Source organism: Hemitrygon akajei, chromosome 28 (assembly GCF_048418815.1).
Source record: "Hemitrygon akajei chromosome 28, sHemAka1.3, whole genome shotgun sequence".
In the NCBI taxonomy this organism is placed as follows: domain Eukaryota; kingdom Metazoa; phylum Chordata; class Chondrichthyes; order Myliobatiformes; family Dasyatidae; genus Hemitrygon; species Hemitrygon akajei.
Window position 1 is genome coordinate 31,288,287 of NC_133151.1, and position 20,937 is coordinate 31,309,223.

General features: G+C 43.1%; 1 protein-coding gene across 1 annotated transcript; it reads left to right on the forward strand.

The window, feature by feature from the left end:
- Positions 1-19,994: 19,994 nt before the first annotated feature.
- LOC140717853 (histone H2AX-like) lies at positions 19,995-20,378 on the forward strand. The gene has a single exon (XM_073031575.1). It carries the CDS (start codon positions 19,995-19,997, stop codon positions 20,376-20,378), a length of 384 nt encoding a protein of 127 aa, XP_072887676.1.
- The last annotated feature ends 559 nt before the right edge of the window (positions 20,379-20,937 follow it).

Sequence of the window (20,937 nt, forward strand, 5' to 3'; positions counted from 1 at the left end):
GTATAGACAATGCTTTCTTTTGACGCTGCCTACAAACTTCACACTTTCTGATGCGCATCCATCCCATAGGCACCAGCGGCGTCTGGACTGGGCTTTCAGGAATCCATTGTTCCAAACCGAATCCAAAATACATTTATTTGGTATTTTACGTGCTTAACATAAAGGAAAATTACATATTTGGAATGTATTTGGAACTAAATACAAACTTCACACCTTTTGGTTCACATTCATCAGACAGACGCCAGCAGCGTCTGGACTGGGATTTACAGCTTTAAGAAATGCATTGTCTCGAAGTAAATCCACAATACTTTGTCAAGGAACGGAAGACAGGTGGCCAATGTTAATGAGCTAAACCCAAAAATCACTCTAAGAGGGGAGCATGATGAAAGTTGGCGGAATATGCGAAGTTAGCATGGTTTCCTGAAGGTGTAACCTTCCCCGACAGATATGTTGAATTCTTTGAGAAAATAACAGGCCGGGTATACTTATATTTGAGAAGGTTCCACACGTGAGACTGCTAAATCAATAAAAGCCAATGCCGTTAGAAGAGAAATGCTAGCATGCATAGATTGGATGACTGGCAGCAAATAACGTGTGACAAAAAGCTGGCCTTTTCCGATTGGCTGCCACTGATTAGAGGCAGGGGACCATATTAGGATTGTGTTTTTATGTTATATGTTGATGATAGTTGTAGTTATAGCACTCAGACGAAGTTTGAGAATGATACAAAGATAAGTGGAGGGGGAGGTAGGGTTGAGCAACCAGAGGATCTGCAGAAGAATATAGGCAGATTAGGAGAACTGGTAAATAAATAGCAGACTTGATACAGAGTAGGAACGTGTATTGTTATGTAATTTGCGAGAGGGAACAAAGGCATAGAATATTTTCTGAACTGGAAGAAAATTCAGAAATTAAAGGCACAAGGTGACTTGGCAGGAATTCCTAAGGGTTGGTGGCGAGTATGGCAAATTCAATGTTAGCATTCATTTTGGTTGGAAGAGTGCATGTTGCAAAATGAAGATTGTAATTTAAAGATTTATAAGGCATTGCTCTGAACACATTTGGTGTACAGTAAGTAGCTCTGTGTCCCAAATCTGTGCAAACGTCTGCTTGCATTGGATGGGTCCCAGAGGAAGTTCATGAAAATAATCCAAAGAATGTAAGGATTGACATATGAAGAGTGATTGTGTTCGCTGGAGTGTAGAAGAATTGGGGGGTAGGGGAGTGATCCCATTGAAAACTAGCCGGTAGTGAAAGACCCAGATAGACGTTGAATGTAAATATCCTCCTTTCTCTGTTCTAAAGATATATCATTCTATAATTGGACAGCACCCTCTGGTCCCAGGATCCACCACTATAGAAAAAGGTTGTTTCTAACAGTAGGACATCACAGGTAACGGGAAGCAGACAGGATAACAGGATAGCGAGGAATAATAAATCAGGCATGATGGTCGGGCTGTACAATCTCCATGGTGTCAGGGGTAGCCCTACATTGTAAAGGGGTCCAGAATAGACCCTATGAACTGTGCTGCTATTAAGAGAAAGAGGGAGACACCCAGAGCAATATTCACAGAGAGAGAGAGAGTCGGAAACCTCTTGAAACATGATATTATGGTTCCTCTGCCAGCTTGTTTACCTTTTCCACAAGGTTACTTGCCTGCTTGTTAGAGTGCCTGCAGAAAGAGAAGGGAGGAGCAGGTTAATGGACAGCTGGTGTCCAACATGTGGAGATAAAAACCAGATCCACTGTTACACAGACAGACACATGAAGACACACCTCGAGACACGCAGTTGCGGACACTGAACGAGTTTTGGTGCACCCACATGAAGGTGGGTTTTTGGAGGATCGATTCGGGAAAATCGATCAGTGGCTCACAGTGTGAAAAGGTGCGACTGGTGGGGAATTATTTGTGTGTTCACCCTTGCCTGGGTGATAATTCCACCACTGAAGAACGGTCATATGTTATTATAGTCGGTCGGTGACTTCTACAGTATTTCGGAGGACAAAGGGGATTTTGAAAGACAACGGGTAGATCAGCGGCAACAGCTCACCTCTCACCTCTCTCTCTCTCTCCAACGCTACTCAGCTAAATACCACAAACTGAACTGAACTCTCTGTATCATCGTACGACTGTACCTATTTACCCCTAGGTTTGAAAGTGCCTAGTTTCGTTCCTATTTCCACACAGATATATCTATATATCAATGCTAACCTGTTCAATATATTTGCATTTATAGTACTGTATTGCGTAGTTCCAAATAAACACTATTATTTTATAGCAACACCAGATTCCAAACTGTTTTCCATTTCTGCTGGTTTTTTAACCCGGTCACGGGCTACGTGACAATGCGCAGATGGGAAGCTATTGGGCAGGATTAATAGGGGGAGTATTCACAAGTATTTGGAAAACAATAGCGTAATTTGGGACACACATCATGGCCCTTTATATAACAAAGTGCCTCTTACTAACTGCACTTATTTTATACCTCCTTGGAGGAGTTAGTGCTAATGATGGATTTGATTGCGAAGGTTAACCTCAGGACGGTCTCTTCATTGACTTAGTAAGGCATGTTACAATGTTTCAGGATACTTAAAACGCAAGAGATTCTGCAGACGATGGATATCCGGATCGACACACAAAATGCTAGATAAACTCAGGGGTTCAGGCAGCCGGAGGGCAATAAACATTCTGCATTTCAAGCCGAGACCATTAATCTGGTCTGGAGTGGAATGGGCTGGTGTGAATAACCCAGAATAAGTGGGTGATAGAGGGGGAGGATTACAGATGCCTGATGATGTAAAGCCTGATGAGGGGAGGGGTGAAGTGACCACGGAAGTAGTCCGTGATGAAGGTGGGAGGCAACTGGTGTAAATGATAAAGTGCTGATGAAGACATGTAAAGGGAGGCAAGAGTGGACCACGGGAGAAAGTGTAGTAGGAAGAATATCAGAGGGAGGTGAAGAGCAAGTGAGAAGAAGGGAAGGGTGTTAAGAAAGGAACCAGAATGTGGAATGGAATATAGAGAAGAGTAAGGTAGGAGAAGATGCTGGTAGTTGAAGAAATTAGTGCTCATGCCGTCAGGTTGGAGGCTATCGAGACGGAATAGGAAGTGCTTGTCCATAAACCTGATCGTGGCCCATCATTGCAGTACGGAATGTCAGGGACCGGCATTCCAGCTCGAATGTCCCTTCAATTATTTCCCTCTGTGTTCTATCTGCAAACCATTTCTGACTCTATATAGCCAATTCGCGCAAACCGCATGCATATTCACTTTCTGTATTAGCCAACCACGAGGGTTTTTTGTTCAGGTAGACAACATCGTATGACCCTGTTAATTTGTCAGAAAGCTCAGTCAGGTTGTTAAGACATGAGCTGCTCCAGACGAAGCCATGCTGGCTCTCCATAATTAGAACATGGGTTTCCAAATGCTCATGTAGCCAGTTCCTAGGAAATTGCTCCACACAATTCTCGAAAACTGTCGTGACACCAGCAAGTCATAAATCCCTGGATTTTCCCTTGGCTCTGGACAATCTTGCAGGTCCTCACCTGTCACTGGAGAGAGCACAGTTATACTGATCAAGGGCCCAGCAATCTGGTATTTAGTCTTCTGGCTTCTTTATACTCCTCATGTGTTTCGGTTGATCCTAACTTCCGAAGCATCACATAGTTTGTCTTTTTATACTTGACGAAGTTCATCATCTCTCTGAACACACAAGGTTCTCTTATCTTTCCATGTCTATCCTTCCTTTTAACAGAAGTACAGTTTTCCTGTATTCTGGGCAAATTGTCTTTAAGCACCCTCCACATGTCTGATGTGAACTTTCCAGAGGAAAGGTGTCTCTAATAAATACTTCTTAGTTCCTGCCTGATATCTTTGTAATTTTCCAGATTGCAAATTTAAAACTGTCCTACAAGGAACATACCTATCCTTGCCTTTAGCTATCCTGAATGTTAAGGAGCTGTGGTCACCTCGCTGCCGGTTCACCCACTAAAATGTCAATCAGTTGTACAGGTACACAACTCCAGGGTCAGTAAGGCCTCTGCTATCGTCGAACCGTCTACATATTGTTTACATTAACCTTCCTCGATACACTTAACAAAGTATGCCCCATCTAAACTCTTTAGACTAAAAAAAAGTCCCAATTTATAGAACATGGAAGTCCGCAGCAGATTATATCATTATATTAGGGAAGTTGACAACAACCCTATCATTTTCGCACATTTTCTTAGTCTGATTACATATCTATTCCCCAATGACAGGTTGCTGTCGGGAGTGTGTAGTACCATCCTATCAGTGTGATGGCATTTCTTATTCTGGAGTTCCACCCAAATGGACTCAGCTGGTGACCTCACCATTGTCTCTAAGTGCAGTTGTGATAATGACCCTGATTGGTCTTGCAAGCCCACTCGCAATTCCCCATTTCAGCTCCGCCTCTGTCTTTTCTCAAATTCCGAAAACCTGGTACATTGCGGTAAACTATGAGTCTTATACAAACTGCAAAAAATGAAATAGAATGAGCAATGTATGAAAATAATACACCTACATGAAATGCCAAAAGTTGTCCATTCTGGGTGGTAACCTGGGGTGGTATATCATTGTGATACATCCGGGTGTTTCGGTTAAACAGAGCACTTCTATGCTCGATTTGTTTTCTGTGTTCATCTGTCCATACGTTTCAGATACTTTCATGAAACAGTCGCCTTACGTTCTTCACAGATGACCCTCATATCAGTGTGGATTTGGTGAAGGTTCTGCAGTTACATAACTACTCCAATCGTTTACTCAGTTCTTTCTCATCCACCGTGACCACTTTTACGGCACCAAAACAAACTGAAGGCCAAGAGGAGGCGTGAATCTTCTTCCAGGTAAACGTTTCCCTAAAGGAAAAAGCAAACTAATTGTTATTTTGTATTTTCAGAATCTTAATGTACAGCGCCTACTGTTAGAAATGTTAATTATTTCAGTGTAATGTTGCACGTTATCAAAATATTAATTCAAAGAATTGTAGCATTTGAAAAACACAAAACTTTTGTCATCGAGACGGAGTGTATAATACTCTCATTTGAAAGGGGCAGATAAACAAAACATAACATAATTGCTATTTTGTGATTTCTGCGAGGAGGGATTTTCTTTGTATGACACAGCTCATACAAGTGGTTTACCTGAGTGTTTGTTCAATGGGCTGTCGCTGATGTGACCAACTAAGTGGGATGATTAATTGTCAAGGTGCACTTTCCGTTCCTACATAAGGGCTTACAAAGCAAACAGCTGTCAATATCGGCAGCTGGACCATTTTGAACTGATTGCTGCTTCACACAGAAAATGGGTTATCCAGCAATTTACTACATAGTGCGTATTCACTGTCTCATACTGGCTGCGATTTGGATCACTGGTAAGTAATTGGAGTTGGCTGTTAAATTTTCCTTTTACTATTTTCTGTCCCTGCTGTACGGAAAAATAGTTACCGTAAAATATGTTACAAATAGTGCCGCCTCTGAGGAGTGTTTTAAGTTTGTTCGCGTTTTGTTCTCCTTATATTATGTTCTCCTTATTTTTTTTCCAGACATTGCTAATTGTTTTATATGGCCGATTCCTTTCTAGATTTCAGCAATTGAATAAGTGTTAATATTGATATTGTTTTTGTCTTTTACCTTATTCGACCTTCCAAAGTTTTGCCAGTATGTATTGTTCAGAATCTGATACAGTATCAATACAGAACAAACATTTATTGAAATGAAAAGATCTTTACCGTCACAGCAGCTCTCTTTGCAACCTTCCTCGTTTATCAGCGGTAAGTAGTTCTCTATTTTCCTTGTCAATACTGGTTCGATAAGCCTCCCACTAGCAACCTATACAGTGGACTACATAATTCCCTCTGTAAACTGCGAGAAAGTTGCGACACAACGGTCTCCAGGGTCCTACAATCAATCGGCAGGTACGGAGCACGTAAACGGTGTATTTCCATTTTCCGATTCCAACTCAGACCCGGCGTAGGATCAAGTAATGTGGTCCGTTCACTCCAGAACAACGCATTTCTAAGCATAGAAATCACATTAAACGGATCAGAAAGTTTGTAACTAATTCCTTTTTGCTTTCTTGCAGTTAATTTAATGGCGATTGTGATCCTGTCTCGGGGAAAATGCGGACTCTCCAAATGTATCTCGCGTTATCTGGTGGGAATGGCAGTATCCGATTTAATGTGTACAATCCTTGCTGTTGTCATCGATCAGATCAATAAAATGTATATGTATGCCTCTTCTTTGCTCATTACACCGATCTGCGCCGTAATATTTGTCCTTAGGCTTGAAACAATGGACTGTTCTGTTTGGCTCACGGTGGCTTTCACGTTCGATCGATGTATTGCAATCTGCAGTCAAAAGCTGCGGGACGATACTGCACCGAGAGGGCAGCGAGCGGGATGATAGTGATTGTGTGTATAGGGAGTTGTGCGAGGCGTGTTCCATTTTACTTCGCGGTGGGTCCTTACCTTTTCATTGACTACGTACCCTGGCGCTACATTCTCAAAGCGGATTATTATAATTTACCAGCCTGGCGAGCATACCAGTTGTTTAGCTGTATCAGTACAACTTTATTGCCAATTAGTTTGATTCTATTGTGTAATGCTTTAACAATCAGTCACATTATAGCGGCAAACAGAGTCCGCCGGGAGCTTAGGATCATCTAAGAGAATTAAAAAAACCCGGAGGTGGAGAACTGGAGAAAGTCAATGGTTTTGTTGTTCGCTCTGTCAGCCAATTTCATATTACTGTGGATTCCCGTTATTGCTTATGCTCTTAAATGGCAACTTCAGAATTACTTTTACACAGACAGATATTTGAATACCCCTACGTATATTTTGCAGCAGTCTGAGTTCATGTTGCAGTTTCTCTGTACCTGCACCAACACGTGTATTTACTCTCTGTCACAGAGGAAATTCAGGGAGGAGCTGAAGAATGACGTAAATTATCTGGTTATAATAAATGGTCGGAACTCAAAATAGAACGAAAATCTAATTGTAAGTTATGCTGTGATTTCAAATGAACTTCCATAACATTAAATTGCCTGGTTAAACTGCCATATATTCATGTAGCCAGGTAATCGAACATGAGTAGCTTGCCGGTCCTAGTGAAGACAACATAATGAATTTAGTTAAATAGGACAACTGTATCAACGAATGAATAGCCGTTAATTCGATAGTTATATTAGCAGAAAATGAATTGGAAAACATTGCATTAATGCCGAAATCAGGGCTAATGATACACGTGACACGTGAACATTTGTTTCACATTAGTAGAAATCTATTCAAATTCGGGGCTTATCGATCCCTGGAACATGAGTGTGCTTCTCTCTGACAAACTGCGGGAATTTACCTGGAACATGAAGCGGTGGAGTCAGTTTATTTCTGCGACTATAACTGCAATTTCCATGGCACTAGTGCAAGAACGTCAAATATCACTTCAATATTTAAGAAGCGAGAGAGACAGACTATGACAGGAAATCATAGACCAGTTAGACCGACTTCAGTGGTTGGAAAAATGTTGAGGTCCATAATTAAGAATGTATTGTGGAGGCACAGGACAAAACAGACCAAATAAATTATGAATGCCTGAATCACAAAAAAATCTTATCCGAACAACCTGTTGGAATTCTGAGTGGGAAAAATATGCAGGATCGAAAAAGGTGAGACAATGTATGTTGTTTACCAAGATTTTCCGAAGGTATTTGACAAAATGACACACGAGAGTGTTAAAGAATATTCATTGTATTTCAGGAAAGAATGTTCATTGTATTTCAGGAAAGAAACTCGCATTATTATAAATTTAGCTGATTCGCGGGAGGCCAAGAGTAGGAATAAAACGGAATTTTCCAGTTCGCTGCAGATTACTAGTTGTGTTCCAAAGAAGTCCATGATGCGACCATTTATTTTCACGTTACATGTTAATGATCTGGATGACGTCATTGGTGGTAAACAACACACCAGTGGCAAAGCAGAAAGGAGCATGTGTGAAATAAAATAGCGAACAAGTAGGTAAGTGTCTGGACCGCTAAAAGTTATTTAATATGTCCACTTGCATTCTAAAGATAATAAGCATCAAATAGTAAACACAAGGAAATCTGCAGATGCTGAAAATTCAAGCAACACACACAAAATGCTGGTGGAACGCAGCAGATCGGGATAGGGAGAATCAATGTCGACGTTTCGGGCCGAGACCCTTCGTCAGGACTCAAATATCATCAAGCATCAAATAGTAGTGAAATTTGCTCTGACATAAATTGAGAATGGACTGACAGACTGGAAATAGAGCTACTTTTTCCAAAGTGGCAGATACGTACTCTTTGGGTAACGAAGGAAAACGCAATTCCAATCGACATCAGTGACCTGTCTAAGTGAGCTACCTGCAGTATCTGCAATCTTACGAACAGTGCAGAGCTGAGAAAAGAATTTCAAAATAATAGGAGAGGGTTATAATGAGGAACTATATAAAAGGTTACTTTAGCCACAGCAGTGAATGTGAAATAGGTTTGCATCCCTTCTTTAGTCACCTGCCTATCTGTTAACATCCTTCACCCTCTCTGAATCCAACCTTGTACATGGATTGTTATCACATCCCGATAATTCACATTCATTGCATGTGTCCTTATTGTTGTCCCAAATCTCAACGATATTGTCTCTCTCTGTCCAGTCTTCCTTAGATAAAACAACAGTCACTGGGGACTACAGGGTAGACGCTCTAATGGCGGTATTCATCTCCCCAGAATTGGAAAACAGTTGTTTTTTCTCAGCTGTAGATCGCCCCAGGCCAGGACATCTGGGTAGAAATTCCTCACAGCTGTCCCTTGCTCTCAACCATCTTCAACTATTTCATTAACAACTTTCCTTTTATTGCAGGGTTCAAAGTGAAGTGTTCGCGTATGATTTCAGCAGCTTCCATTAAGCTTGATATTCATCCGATTCCGTCGAAACCGGTTCGGTTCCATGCCGAGCAAACTCGGTTTCAATAATCTAAAATATTACATGGTACAATTATTCGAATCGACCTTTTCTGTTCACTCTCTAACGTCTTCCCATCTTTGCTGAAGTATGAATGCAATACTCTGAAACACACAGAAAATACAGAATACGTTAAATAGATAAGCCAGCAGCTTGAAAAGTCAATACCTTTTTGTGGACTATGTAACAGTGCTTCTTTTTTTTTTGTATGTTTTCGTTTTCATTTTCAATGCTGCAGTTTTTTCCTCGATTTTAGGCACAACACAACCGGCTCCGATCCACCAGCCCTTCTCTCACCCCTAACACCACCACCAGAGTTTGTGGCCGGATCAAAATGCACCGGACTTCGTTTACCTGCATTCTAATGTGTCTATTTATAAAGCCCATGACTCTGATTGCCCGATTCCACAACAAAACTGCGCTGGGGTGATGCCCCTCTACCCTGATCGCTGGTGCACAGTGCTTTCGCATAATTGCTCCCGTAGCAGTTCGTACCCGTTATCGTTAAGTGAACCTGCCTGCCGGAACACTGCTATGGTCGGACATGGATGATTGCTGTTCAACAACATCAGTCTTAGTGAACACTGAAGGCACAGTATCAACTTCTGATTTTGTCTTATCTATCTCAACGCTGGGATTTCATAGTCTCGTTTAATAATGACATTCCCAGTATCAGATAACGTATGAGGCAGCGGACTCGGCTGACTGTCTGATAAACTCGCCTGAAAACTGCTGCGCCGTGATATTGAAGATCGCGGACAGCAGGCAGCGAGGTCAACTGTTGAATGGTGAGAATCAAAACTGATCCAACCGGTTTTCTTCGACAGACCAAAGTCGCGCTGGATGCTACATCCATTGGCCGCGGGAAACTGCCCCTGTGTACGTGGTAAAGTGGTGATGGGAGACAGGGGACTCACCGTGGTTAAGACCAAATCACAAACAAAAGAGAGTCTCCAGATACTGGAAATAAAAGTAATACACACAATGCTGGAGGAACTCAGCAGGCCATTCAGCATCCATGGAAACCAGGAAACGGTCGACATTTTGGCCTATACCCTTCACCAGGACAGTAAAAATGAAATTAGAAGTCAGAGTTAGATAAGGTAGGGGAGGAAGATGTACACGTTGATATGTGAAACCTGGAGTGGGGTGAACTAAATAACTGGGAAGACTATTCGTAATGTGCTGAAGAAGTAGTAATTTGATTGGAAAGCACTGCAGGCCATGGCAGAAAGGGATCGGGGAAGAAAACCAGAAGGAATTGATGGGCAGTTAAAGAATTAGGATCTACAGAACAGCCGACTTCAGCTGTTTTCACAGCATTCTCTGTGTTACACCATTGATACACGTGTTGGTTCATAAACTCATTACTGACAACATATATGCGAACAGTTGCAGGAGAAATGTCAGGGCATTCGAATATCTTTCTGCGTAGAATAATTTACCGCAAGCCAGATCATAGAATGTACTAAATGGGTCATCCAGAATAACAGGGCAATTAACTGACAGAGAGAACAACAAAATTCTGGCTCACCACCTCTTCGTCCTTCTGATTCCCACCAATGCTCCGAAGTCGCCATGCAGACTTTATTTGCTGGGATGATCGATCCGACTGCAAACCCATTGAACAGCATAAATAAAGAGGTGGGGAGAGTGAAGATACTGTCTGATCACTCGTGTTCTTTACACGCCAATGAAGGAATTAAATGTCTCTGGGAAAACAGCCCCATGGCACGTTGTCAACTTTCGTGACAGGCTCCAGGGCAAAGTAAAACGGAACTCTGCTCACGCAGCGCACTGCAACCGCCGTCACAATTACCACAGTGTTTCTTCTCCTGATGCATTGTCGTTCCCGCAGTCTTTGACAACAAATTGCGAAATGGCGATCAAAAGGAAAATCTGTTGTTCGCTAAGTGGAACAGTCCGTAATTGCAATCATCGGCACAAATATCAGAACACAAATTAGATAATGAGCAAGATATTAAATAATTCTAGATGTAATTAGTTTGCTACGAAATAGGAAATAAGACAACTCTCATCAGGTTAGTTTTTACCTTTTTCAGCAGGTAACAGTGATGCATTTCAAAAGACGACATGTTCCCCGAGACAGGATCACAATCGCTGTTAAATTAACTGGAAAGACATGGAAACGATATCGGCCACGCCAAAACTGATCCATTTGTCTTCAGAACTCCGCTGAACCAGACAGAGCATTCCAACCCCTCGATTTTATGTTGAAATGGTGGCCTTGGAATGTTTGTGTCAAGATATTGTTCATCCGGGCTCTGCTCTCTGGAAGACAGAGTCCCACCGGGAGAACAGTTGAATCTAAGAATCTTCAGCAGTTTACTACGGGGAATTCGACGTCGACCACCTACCAGTGAGCTGCCGATTGCCCGATTCGTCGACATTTCACCCGCTATTGGAGTAGAAAATGTTGGAAAGAGCATCATACTGGTAAAGGAGACAGTTCCTTTGAGCATAAAGTGTTTGGGATATAGAACCACAGCTTTAAAATGTACCTGAGTGCACACCAACTAAGTTTTCCTGTCCGTCCATGAACATCTCAAAGCACAGAAAATATAATACCAGTTTAAAAAGGAGTTTCTGCTGCTGACTACATGTTTCTTGTAGTCCTGTTTCAAATCTCCACGTGTCTGTGGGGCACTTCATATCCACGATAATTGGTGGCATACAGAGTTACCGCCGTTGGTATTCTAGAAGGGTCTGCATTTATATCAAATTCTTATCAATTCATACAACTCATTCGAATTTCATTGGCTGTAGGTCATGTGTCTGACCTTCAACACCTTTTCATCGGCTCTGTTCCAGACCAACATCTTCTTCCCAATAAGTGACAATAGGCAATTTATGGCGCTTTGTTCTCAAATGTGCCATCAGTCTGAATTACGCGAATCTGATACTGACACCAACAGTCAAATTGCTGCATATTATATCCAACCAAAAATAGTATCACACATAACTTTTATTTGGAAATGAGCTCCAGTCCAGATGATTATCTAAAGCATCATAGTGTCTTCTTTAAAACCCTGATCAAGCCAAGCGACTGACTCAGAAAATGGAGATCAGTCTCTTTATAACATGGAAGCCTCTGTCTCCTCCCTCATAACAAAAACAAAGGTAATTGACCTGTCACTTCCGTCTGTCCTTGATTCCTTCGAATTCTCTGATTTGCAGACTGTAGCTCTTTCTGCTCAATATCGATCTGCTCTTGATCTAAAGATGTGTATCTTAGGATAACTATCCTCCTCTATTCTTATGAACCCCCTGCAGCTGTGCGAAACTTACAGAAATATAAAAGTACTAATATTTACTGAATACATGCATGCTTTACACAGACAATCGTCTTCGTATTACAAAACTATCATCCTGTTCCTTTTGCAAAACTGCAGCCTGCAACTGTCTAAGGTGATACAAGTTAAAGAATACCGTCATCATCGTACATAAAGTTGATATTACCGCGGCATACGATAGTACCCTCGCCCACGGATGTAATTAAACATTTGACCCCCATCTACAAAACTTATTCCACGAGTCTGGGCCACTCAACATTTCATTTTCTTTAATAGAATGACTTAATAACTTTTGTATGCTTAGCCCATTGATAGATTATCTCCTTTGACTTCTCCACCACTTGTGTCCAGTCAATAGTCAAATCGGGAATCGGTGCAACTCAGCAACAACAAAGCCCCACAAATATCTATCCGTATCAGTTCATGAGACTGCAAGGTTCTCTTTCATTACCAAATTTTTTGCAGGCTGAGATGAAGTTCGCCTTCCATTAGCGAATCCTACAGTCATGGTTCCAATTGGAACATTATAACTTTCCAAAGAAAACTCTGTCTATCCCTTGTTATAACACGAGGCTGCTTCATTATTATTTGAGATTACGCCATCAGTGTGGCGTCGTCAATAAATCTAATCAGCAGATTGGAGCTGTGGGTGGTGACTCACTCATGAGTATATAGATAGTAAAGGAGGGAGCTTAGTACACAGCCCTGAGGGGCACCTGTGTTGAAGGTCAGAGGGTCAATAGTGAGGGAGCCAACACTTACAACCTAGCGGCCATCTGACAGGAAGTCCAGGATCCAGCTACACAAGGCAGGGTGAAGGCTGGGGTCTCTGAACTTCTTGTTGAGCCTGGAGGAAATTATGGCATAAGTCTACGCACAGCTTTCTCACATAAACATCCTTCTTCTCTAGATGTGTAAAGACGGTGTGTAGAGCTGTGGCAATTGCGTCGTCTGTCGATCAGTTTTATCGGTAGGTGAATTGCATGCTCCAGATGTGGTCCTTGATCAGGCTCTCAACGTATTTGCTTATTATTGAGGTGAGTGCGACAGGACGCCAGTCGTTCAGACATGTTACCTTCGTCTATTTAGTTACAGGGACAATGGTGGATGTTTTGAAGCAGGAGAGCACTGTGAGAGGGAGAGATTAAAAATGTCTGTAAACACAGCTGTTAGTTGTGCCGCGCACATCCTGAGTACTCGCACAGGAATGTCGTCCGGTCCCGCAGGTTTGCAACAGTCCACCCGGTAGAAATGCCTGCCTGCTTCGGCCTCAGAGATGACCAAACTGCCGGTCGCATCATCTGCAGGTCTCTTCACGGGCTTAGTATTGGCGACATCGAATCGAGCGTTAAAAAAAAGTTGGCTCGTCTGGGAGAGAGGCGTCGATGTTGGAAACTCCTCTGCGATGGTGTGCAGACCTTGCCATCACCTGCGTCTGTTTTTGTGGAAAGTTGAATTTGAATTGAGTCTCTGTGTGTTGTTTCGATGCATTGATGTCTTTGCTCAGATTAAAGCTGCTTTTCTTGAACTCTTGTTGATTACCGCCAATGTAAGCTCTATCTCGCGCGGTAAATGCTTCTCGTATGGAACTATTGATTAAAGGTTTCTGATTTGGGAAGAGCCTGACCGATTTCTGGGGAACAACATCCTCGATGCGCTTCCGGACCTCTTCCGGGAACTCGGAGATATCGTCATCAGAAAGCAAATTGCAGTTGACGTCATCGAAGCAGTCCTGCCGCATGGAGGATAATTGGTCGGACCAACAGTGGGCCCTTTTAACTATGGCCGTCTCTTGTTTCAGTTTCTGTCTGTACTTTGGCACCATAAAATTGAGAAGTGAAATGATTTTCCAAATGGGGTTGGGTGCTGGGCAAAGGAGCTCTTTGTAAGCGTTGCGGTAAGGACTGTAGCAGTGGTCGAGTATGCTAACTTCCTGTGTGCTCACCTGCTCCCTGTGTACTATATGAATGTATGGCTGATCCGGATAGGAAGCACAATGATCACTAAAGATCATTTGCTTTCATATCCTGACACCCATGCGGTTCTCCAACATAATAAGTATTATTTACATGGCAGGTAGAAGCTTTGATACCCTTCCCAACTACACCAAAAATCTCGAGGAAACTTTTGTCAGCGATGCTCTAATAAAGTCACCCGCGACGATGAATAAGTCTCCGGGTGTGCAGTTTCCAGGGTGCTGATGGTCTCGTACAGTTCCTTGACAGCCAGGTCAGCATCAGACTGTGACGGATTATACACATCAGTGATAATAACAGCCGTGAACTCCCTAGGCAGCCAGAAAGGTTTACACAACAGCACCAGGTACTCCAGATCCGGGGAACAAAACGATTTGAGGGCAAGATCTTTGGTTCCTCAAATATATACCGCAACAGAGCAGCAGATGGGAGGGGCTCTCCGTCAGCTAAAACAAACCCTCTTACTTTCCAAAGGAGCAAATGTACTGTATGTTTATTACCAACGCACATACTAACAAAATGTATGACTGATCCGGAAAGGAAAGATGATGTGCCCTAAAGGTCATTTGCTGACATAATCTGACACCCATACGGTTCTCCAGCATAAGAAGGATTATTTGCAAGGCAGGTAGAAACTTTGATACCCTTCCCAGCTGCATCTGAACCCTGCAATGCCTAGACTAATCCAAACATCCGGCAGTAGATTACTGAAATGTTTAGACCGTTCCAACTTTAAGTTGAACTTCCATTTGCACTTCACATAACAAAACACCAGTTGCTTCAAAGCTACTTTTGCAATGGATCTCAAACTAAAATCAAACTGTCAAAGGTCTTGAACAATGTAGTTTATATTTTGTAACAGGAAGCAGTATTATTAATAAAAGCAACTTATGGGATTTCTTCCCAGATGTTCTCGTCTTCCCAAAATATTAAATTCAAATTCAGCATTTAACTCTCCACCAACGAACAATTCCCTGAATGCCGATTCCGCTTTGAAATGTGGGCATCTCATATCCGGAATGGCAATGCACATATTTCATTCTTTACCCAGATTAAACCTGGCAGGCGTGGAGACTAAGTTTCTCTAAAATCAATTAACTGGAAAAAAAGAAACAAACCGAAAACACAAACAAGGGAAAACACGTTTTCAATTATCTTCTTGCAGAGCCTTCCACACTTAATTGTAACACTTAGAGCAAACAGTTAATTCCCACTATGAAAAATCGTCTACACAAAGAGCACGGCGAAGTAAAAAGGATTACTTGGTGAGGGCTCTCAACCCATTATCACGTTAATGCAAACTCCAAAGGGCACGATCTATGCCTCATATGGAGCCAGTGATCATTAATGGAGAATGTGTGGAGCAGGTTAAGACCTACAAGTATCTGGGAGTACAGTTAGACGAGAAGCTAGACTGGACTGCCAACACAGATGCCTTGTGCAGGAAGGCACAGAGTCGAATGTACTTCCTAAGAAGGTTGGCGTCATTCAATGTCTGTAGTGAGATGCTGAAGATGTTCTATAGGTCAGTTGTGGAGACCGCCCTCTTCTTTGTGGTGGCGTGTTGGGGAGGAAGCATTAAGAAGAGGGACGCCTCACGTCTTAATAAGCTGGTAAGGAAGGCGGGCTCTGTCGTGGGCAAAGTACTGGAGAGTTTAACATCGGTAGCTGAGCGAAGGGCGCTGAGTAGGCTACGGTCAATTATGGATAACTCCGAACATCCTCTACATAGCACCATCCAGAGACAGAGAAGCAGTTTCAGCGACAGGTTACTATTGATGCAATGCTCCTCAGACAGGATGAAGAAGTCAATACTCCCCAATGTCATTAGGCTTTACAATTCTACCGCCAGGACTTAAGAACTTTTTAAAGCTATTATTAATGCTTTTTGAGATGGCGATTTAGATGCATATCATATTTTTTTTTACTGAGTTAAGTATTGTATGTAATTAGTTTTGCTACAACAAGTGTATGGGACATTGGAAAAAAGTTGAATTTCCCCATGGGGATGAATAAAGTATCTATCTATCTATCTTAAATCAGCTATCTCTCTCTGTCTCTGTCTCTCTCTCTGTCTCTCTCTCTCTCTGTTACACACACACACACACACACACACACACACACAAACACACACACACACACACACACACACACACACACACACACACACACACACACACACACACACACACACACACACACACACACACACACACACACACACACACACACACAGTTTCAAGTGAGCTCACAGGCTCCTTGTTCCCAGTCCCTCGTCCTGGTCCTGCTTCCCTTGCATCGACTGCATCCCGTCCCGTCCTTGGGTTCGGTCTAGTCCTGTTTCCGGGACTTCAATGTTTGTGTCCTGCAGTTGGGTCCTGATTCAACACCCGACTTATGGCACCTTCACCTTCAATGATTAGTAGCATTCGAATTTTGGGGAACTGACAAACACATGAGAACTGACACACTGTTGTGTTTGAGATTCTCAGACATACCTTCTTTGCCTTTACCCTGCAAAATGTTTATAAAGAAGATCACTTTTAACTGGGAATAATTCAGACATAAGGAAACAAAGTCAGATTTTCTGTTTTCCTCTCTGCCCTTCATCAAGCTGTGACTTGGCTCAGTTTGTCTCTCTCCATTAATACAACTTCACTTCCGCGGTATCTCCCACAGACCTACTAAGAACACATATTTGTTGGCATTTGACGATGGTGAACTCAGAGTCAGCAATGCCATTGAACCTGAAGAGAATGTGATCGTCGGGCTTTCTCGTTGCGGACTGACACTGCGTTATTCTTGCGGTGTGATTGCTAGTGGTACCCAATATGTTATTGTGGGTTTTTGCAAAAAAAAAATGGCATGAGGCATTTTATGTTTAAGGATAACCATAATAACTCCGTTATTGTCCTCCAAACACAGAAATAAAGCACGGTTAAAAAATCACATCATAACATCCGTCCAGACTTTCAAAGAGAAACACAACTCAATGTTGGTAGTTGTTAATTCTGCATATTTCCACTCACTTCATTACCCTACACAGACACTCCCTTTCCCCCAATCCTCTCACTGCTCCCCCTCTGTGATCCTTATAGCAGTTTATTTCCTTTCAATGGCACTTGCAGGGTGATATGGACGAACACATCAAGATCCCTCAGTGTATCAGTGCTCCTAAGGGTGCTGCCATTTACTGCATACTTTCCTCCAACATTGGACGAATAAAACTCTTCACATTTGTCCAGATTAAACTCTGTCCCCAATTCGTCATCCATGTTTCCAACTGGTCTACACCCAGTTCTGTCCGTTTGACAACCTTCCTCACCACCCACAACTGCACCAACATTCATGTCATCAGTGATCTGATCAGCCCGTTTGTATTTTAATCTGATCAGACAGAGGCCCCATCACTGATCACTGTGGACACACTGGTTACATATCTACAGTCAAAATCATTTCAATTCCATCAGCCCTAATGTTGCTACACAATACATACCATTCAAACCCTCCCACAGAGACTCGAGGGAAGTTACATATTTATCACAAGACCAAAGTTGGATTCAGTGGTCTGGTCTTGTTGCTCTGGATGCTCTGTTGCAAAGTCTATACAGATACATCATCACTGAGATACCAATATACAACACTGAGTCACAAACAAGAAAAAATCTGTAGTTGCCGGAAATCTAAGCAACACACACAAAATGCTAAAGGAACACATCAGCCCTGGCAGCATCTGTAGGACAAAAAATACAATCAATGTTTCGGCCCAAAAACATTCGGCAAGACTGGAGACAAAAAGACGAGGAGTCGAGGAGTAGAGTTAAAAGGTGGGGGTAGGGCAGAGAGAAAACAAGGTGGGGGTAGAGGAGAGAAAACAAGGTGAAAGGTGAATCCTGAAAGGGAGGAATGAAGTAAAGAGCTGGGAAGTTGATTGGTGAAGAGAAAGAAGACCATGGAAGAAATAAAAGGGGGGAGGAGCACAAGAAGGAGGTGATGGGTGGGCAAAGTGAGAGAAGAAAAAGGGGAGGGTAGTTGGTCAGGGGGAATTACAAGACATTCAAAAATTTGATGTTCATGCTATCAGTTTGGAAGAATTAATCTGGAAGAACTTTATACATTTACACTGCATGAGAGGTTGGAAGATACAGTGCGAAGTCCAACTCCCACAGAATGAACCCCACACTCTCACACTGTACCAGAGAGTGACAGGTACAGAATGAACCCCACACTCTCACACTGTACCAGATTCAGACGGGTAGAGACAATCTGTTGTTTAACAAACCTGGACAACCCTCATCACCACCTCAGTAGCACCACTTTGACCACTTTACACTGCAATGGGCTCTTGTTGAAATTCTGTTGCCTCTTTATAATTCTATAGAGTATGTTTTTATTCTGTGAATGTTGTGTCTCCGATACTGTGGTCTCTGAATCTGCTGCATATGACAATAAACGACTTTCACCCTCACTCAGAAATGGGTCTCTTATGCTGAAATTGGACCTTCGATTTACTGCTGCCATGTTTCTTTACATAAACGTTTCGTATTATCAAGTGTGTGTTTTTCTCATTCCATCTGCTTTTCTAGCGGACACCATGGGTCGAATGGCCGAATACTGCGCCTATACTTTATTGTCCATTTTGTATTTTAGATTTCCTTCCTGCCGAATTAACCAGCAGCGGCAACTCACCAGATCAGCGTCAGTTACCAGTCCACGGTGTTACCCAAACGAACAATGGGCAGTGGACAGAGGAAGCAGGTTCATCCCGATACTGGCATCTCCTCCAAGGCCATGAGCATCATGAACTCGATGTCAACGGTATCTTCGAGTGCAATGGGGCCGAGGCTTTCCGCCTGGCTCACTACAACAAACGGTCGACCATCACTTTACGGGAGATACAGACCGCCGTGCGTCTGCTGCTGCCCGGAGAGCTGGCCGAGCACGCCGTGTCAGTAAAGCTCCCCAGTGCTCCCACTGCACTGACAAGGAGTCGTTACCTCCAACTCCCCATCAGTCCTTCCCACTCGGTATCCACGCCAAGCGGAGGATTGCTGCCGCTGTTGCTTTATTTGTGGCTTCAGGACTTTATTGGTTACAGTTGGGTAACTCCCGAATCTCATTTCAACGCGAGCCTGAAAGACCTCATGATTATTTTATAGAAAAACTTTTTAAAATTGCAGACTAAACGCGGGTCACAGTTTGAAAAGAGCCGTGTGTCCATAATCTGATAACGTTCACACAATGACCGACCGCGGGCAGAAACCGAGTGTCAGTTTTATTCGGGTCCGTTACGGGTTGAAGGAAATTAAAAACTGAGTTCCCAGACACTCCGATATCAACTACACTTGTATTAAATGTGCCCAGTTTCAGTAACAGAGGGAAATGCGAAGACCCAATCTTAAAACAGGTCTGCAATTATTTAATTTGAAATTAAATTTAAATAATAGATTTATTTTTGGCGGTCTTTTCCCAAATTCCAGTGTACTTTGGGGAGGAGACGGTTATTTTCCGCGATTCTACCTTTACGGACTGCTGATTGGTGATTAAGGCAGTTCTTCGATTGGGACGTTTCTTTTCACTAATGAGAATAAGCAGGATCACACCAATCGCAAACATCAGTATTCATTCTGAAAGAAGGTATGAAAAGGGCGAGTTGGGGCGGGGTGAACATTCCTTCATTCTCGTCTGAACAGTTGCTGTGACTGTGGAAATGTCTGGACGTGGAAAAAGCGGCGCTGGCAAAGCTCGATCCAAGGCCAAATCTCGCTCGTCTCGGGCTGGACTGCAGTTCCCGGTCCGCCGGGTTTACAGACTCCTGAGAAAGGGCAGCTATGCTGAGCGGGTGGGTGCCGGAGCCCCGGTCTATCTGGCTGCTGTGCTCGAGTATCTGACGGCCGAAATCCTCGAATTGGCGGGCAACGCGGCTCGGGACAATAAGAAGACCCGCATCATCCCCCGGCACCTGCAGCTGGCCGTCCGCAACGACGAGGAACTGAACAAGCTGCAGGGAGGAGTGACTATCGCTCAGGGCGGTGTGTTACCCAACATCCAGGCCGTACTGTTGCCCAAGAAAACAGGCGGTGCCAGTAAGTGAAGCGACGTAAGCTGAACCTATTTTCCCAAAAGCTATTTTCAGAGCCGCTCACAATATCCGTTGAAGGGCTAAGCAGCTGGTGATTTCCGTCCATTTGATATCCTGCATCTGTCACAGCCACGACATGTTTCTTCCGGGAAATAAACCGATATAAGTCTGCACAGAAACCGATTCGCTTCAGTCCCGACTCATTTTCCCCTCTCAGCCGGCTGAATGGAGCTCACTCCCCTCGCGGATGTCAGCGGATTCACTGGGACTGGGTCGTGAAATTAACTTCCGGAGTCAGCCCCGGGAGGGAGAATTTAATCTCCGACCATTGGACGATTCCGCTCTTGATCATCTAAAACCGCGTTGTTTGGGTTCCACATTACGGTTTTACCCAGGACCGTTCCGGTGTGCAGCAGGCGGGAACATCGCCTTTTCGTTGCTTCATGAGCGAATCCCATTGCCTCATAGAACAATAGTATTTCCGCCTTACATTTGAGAATGAGAATCAGGTTTATTATCACCAGCATGTGATCTGAAATTTGTTAACTGGACAGCAGCAGTTCAATGCGAT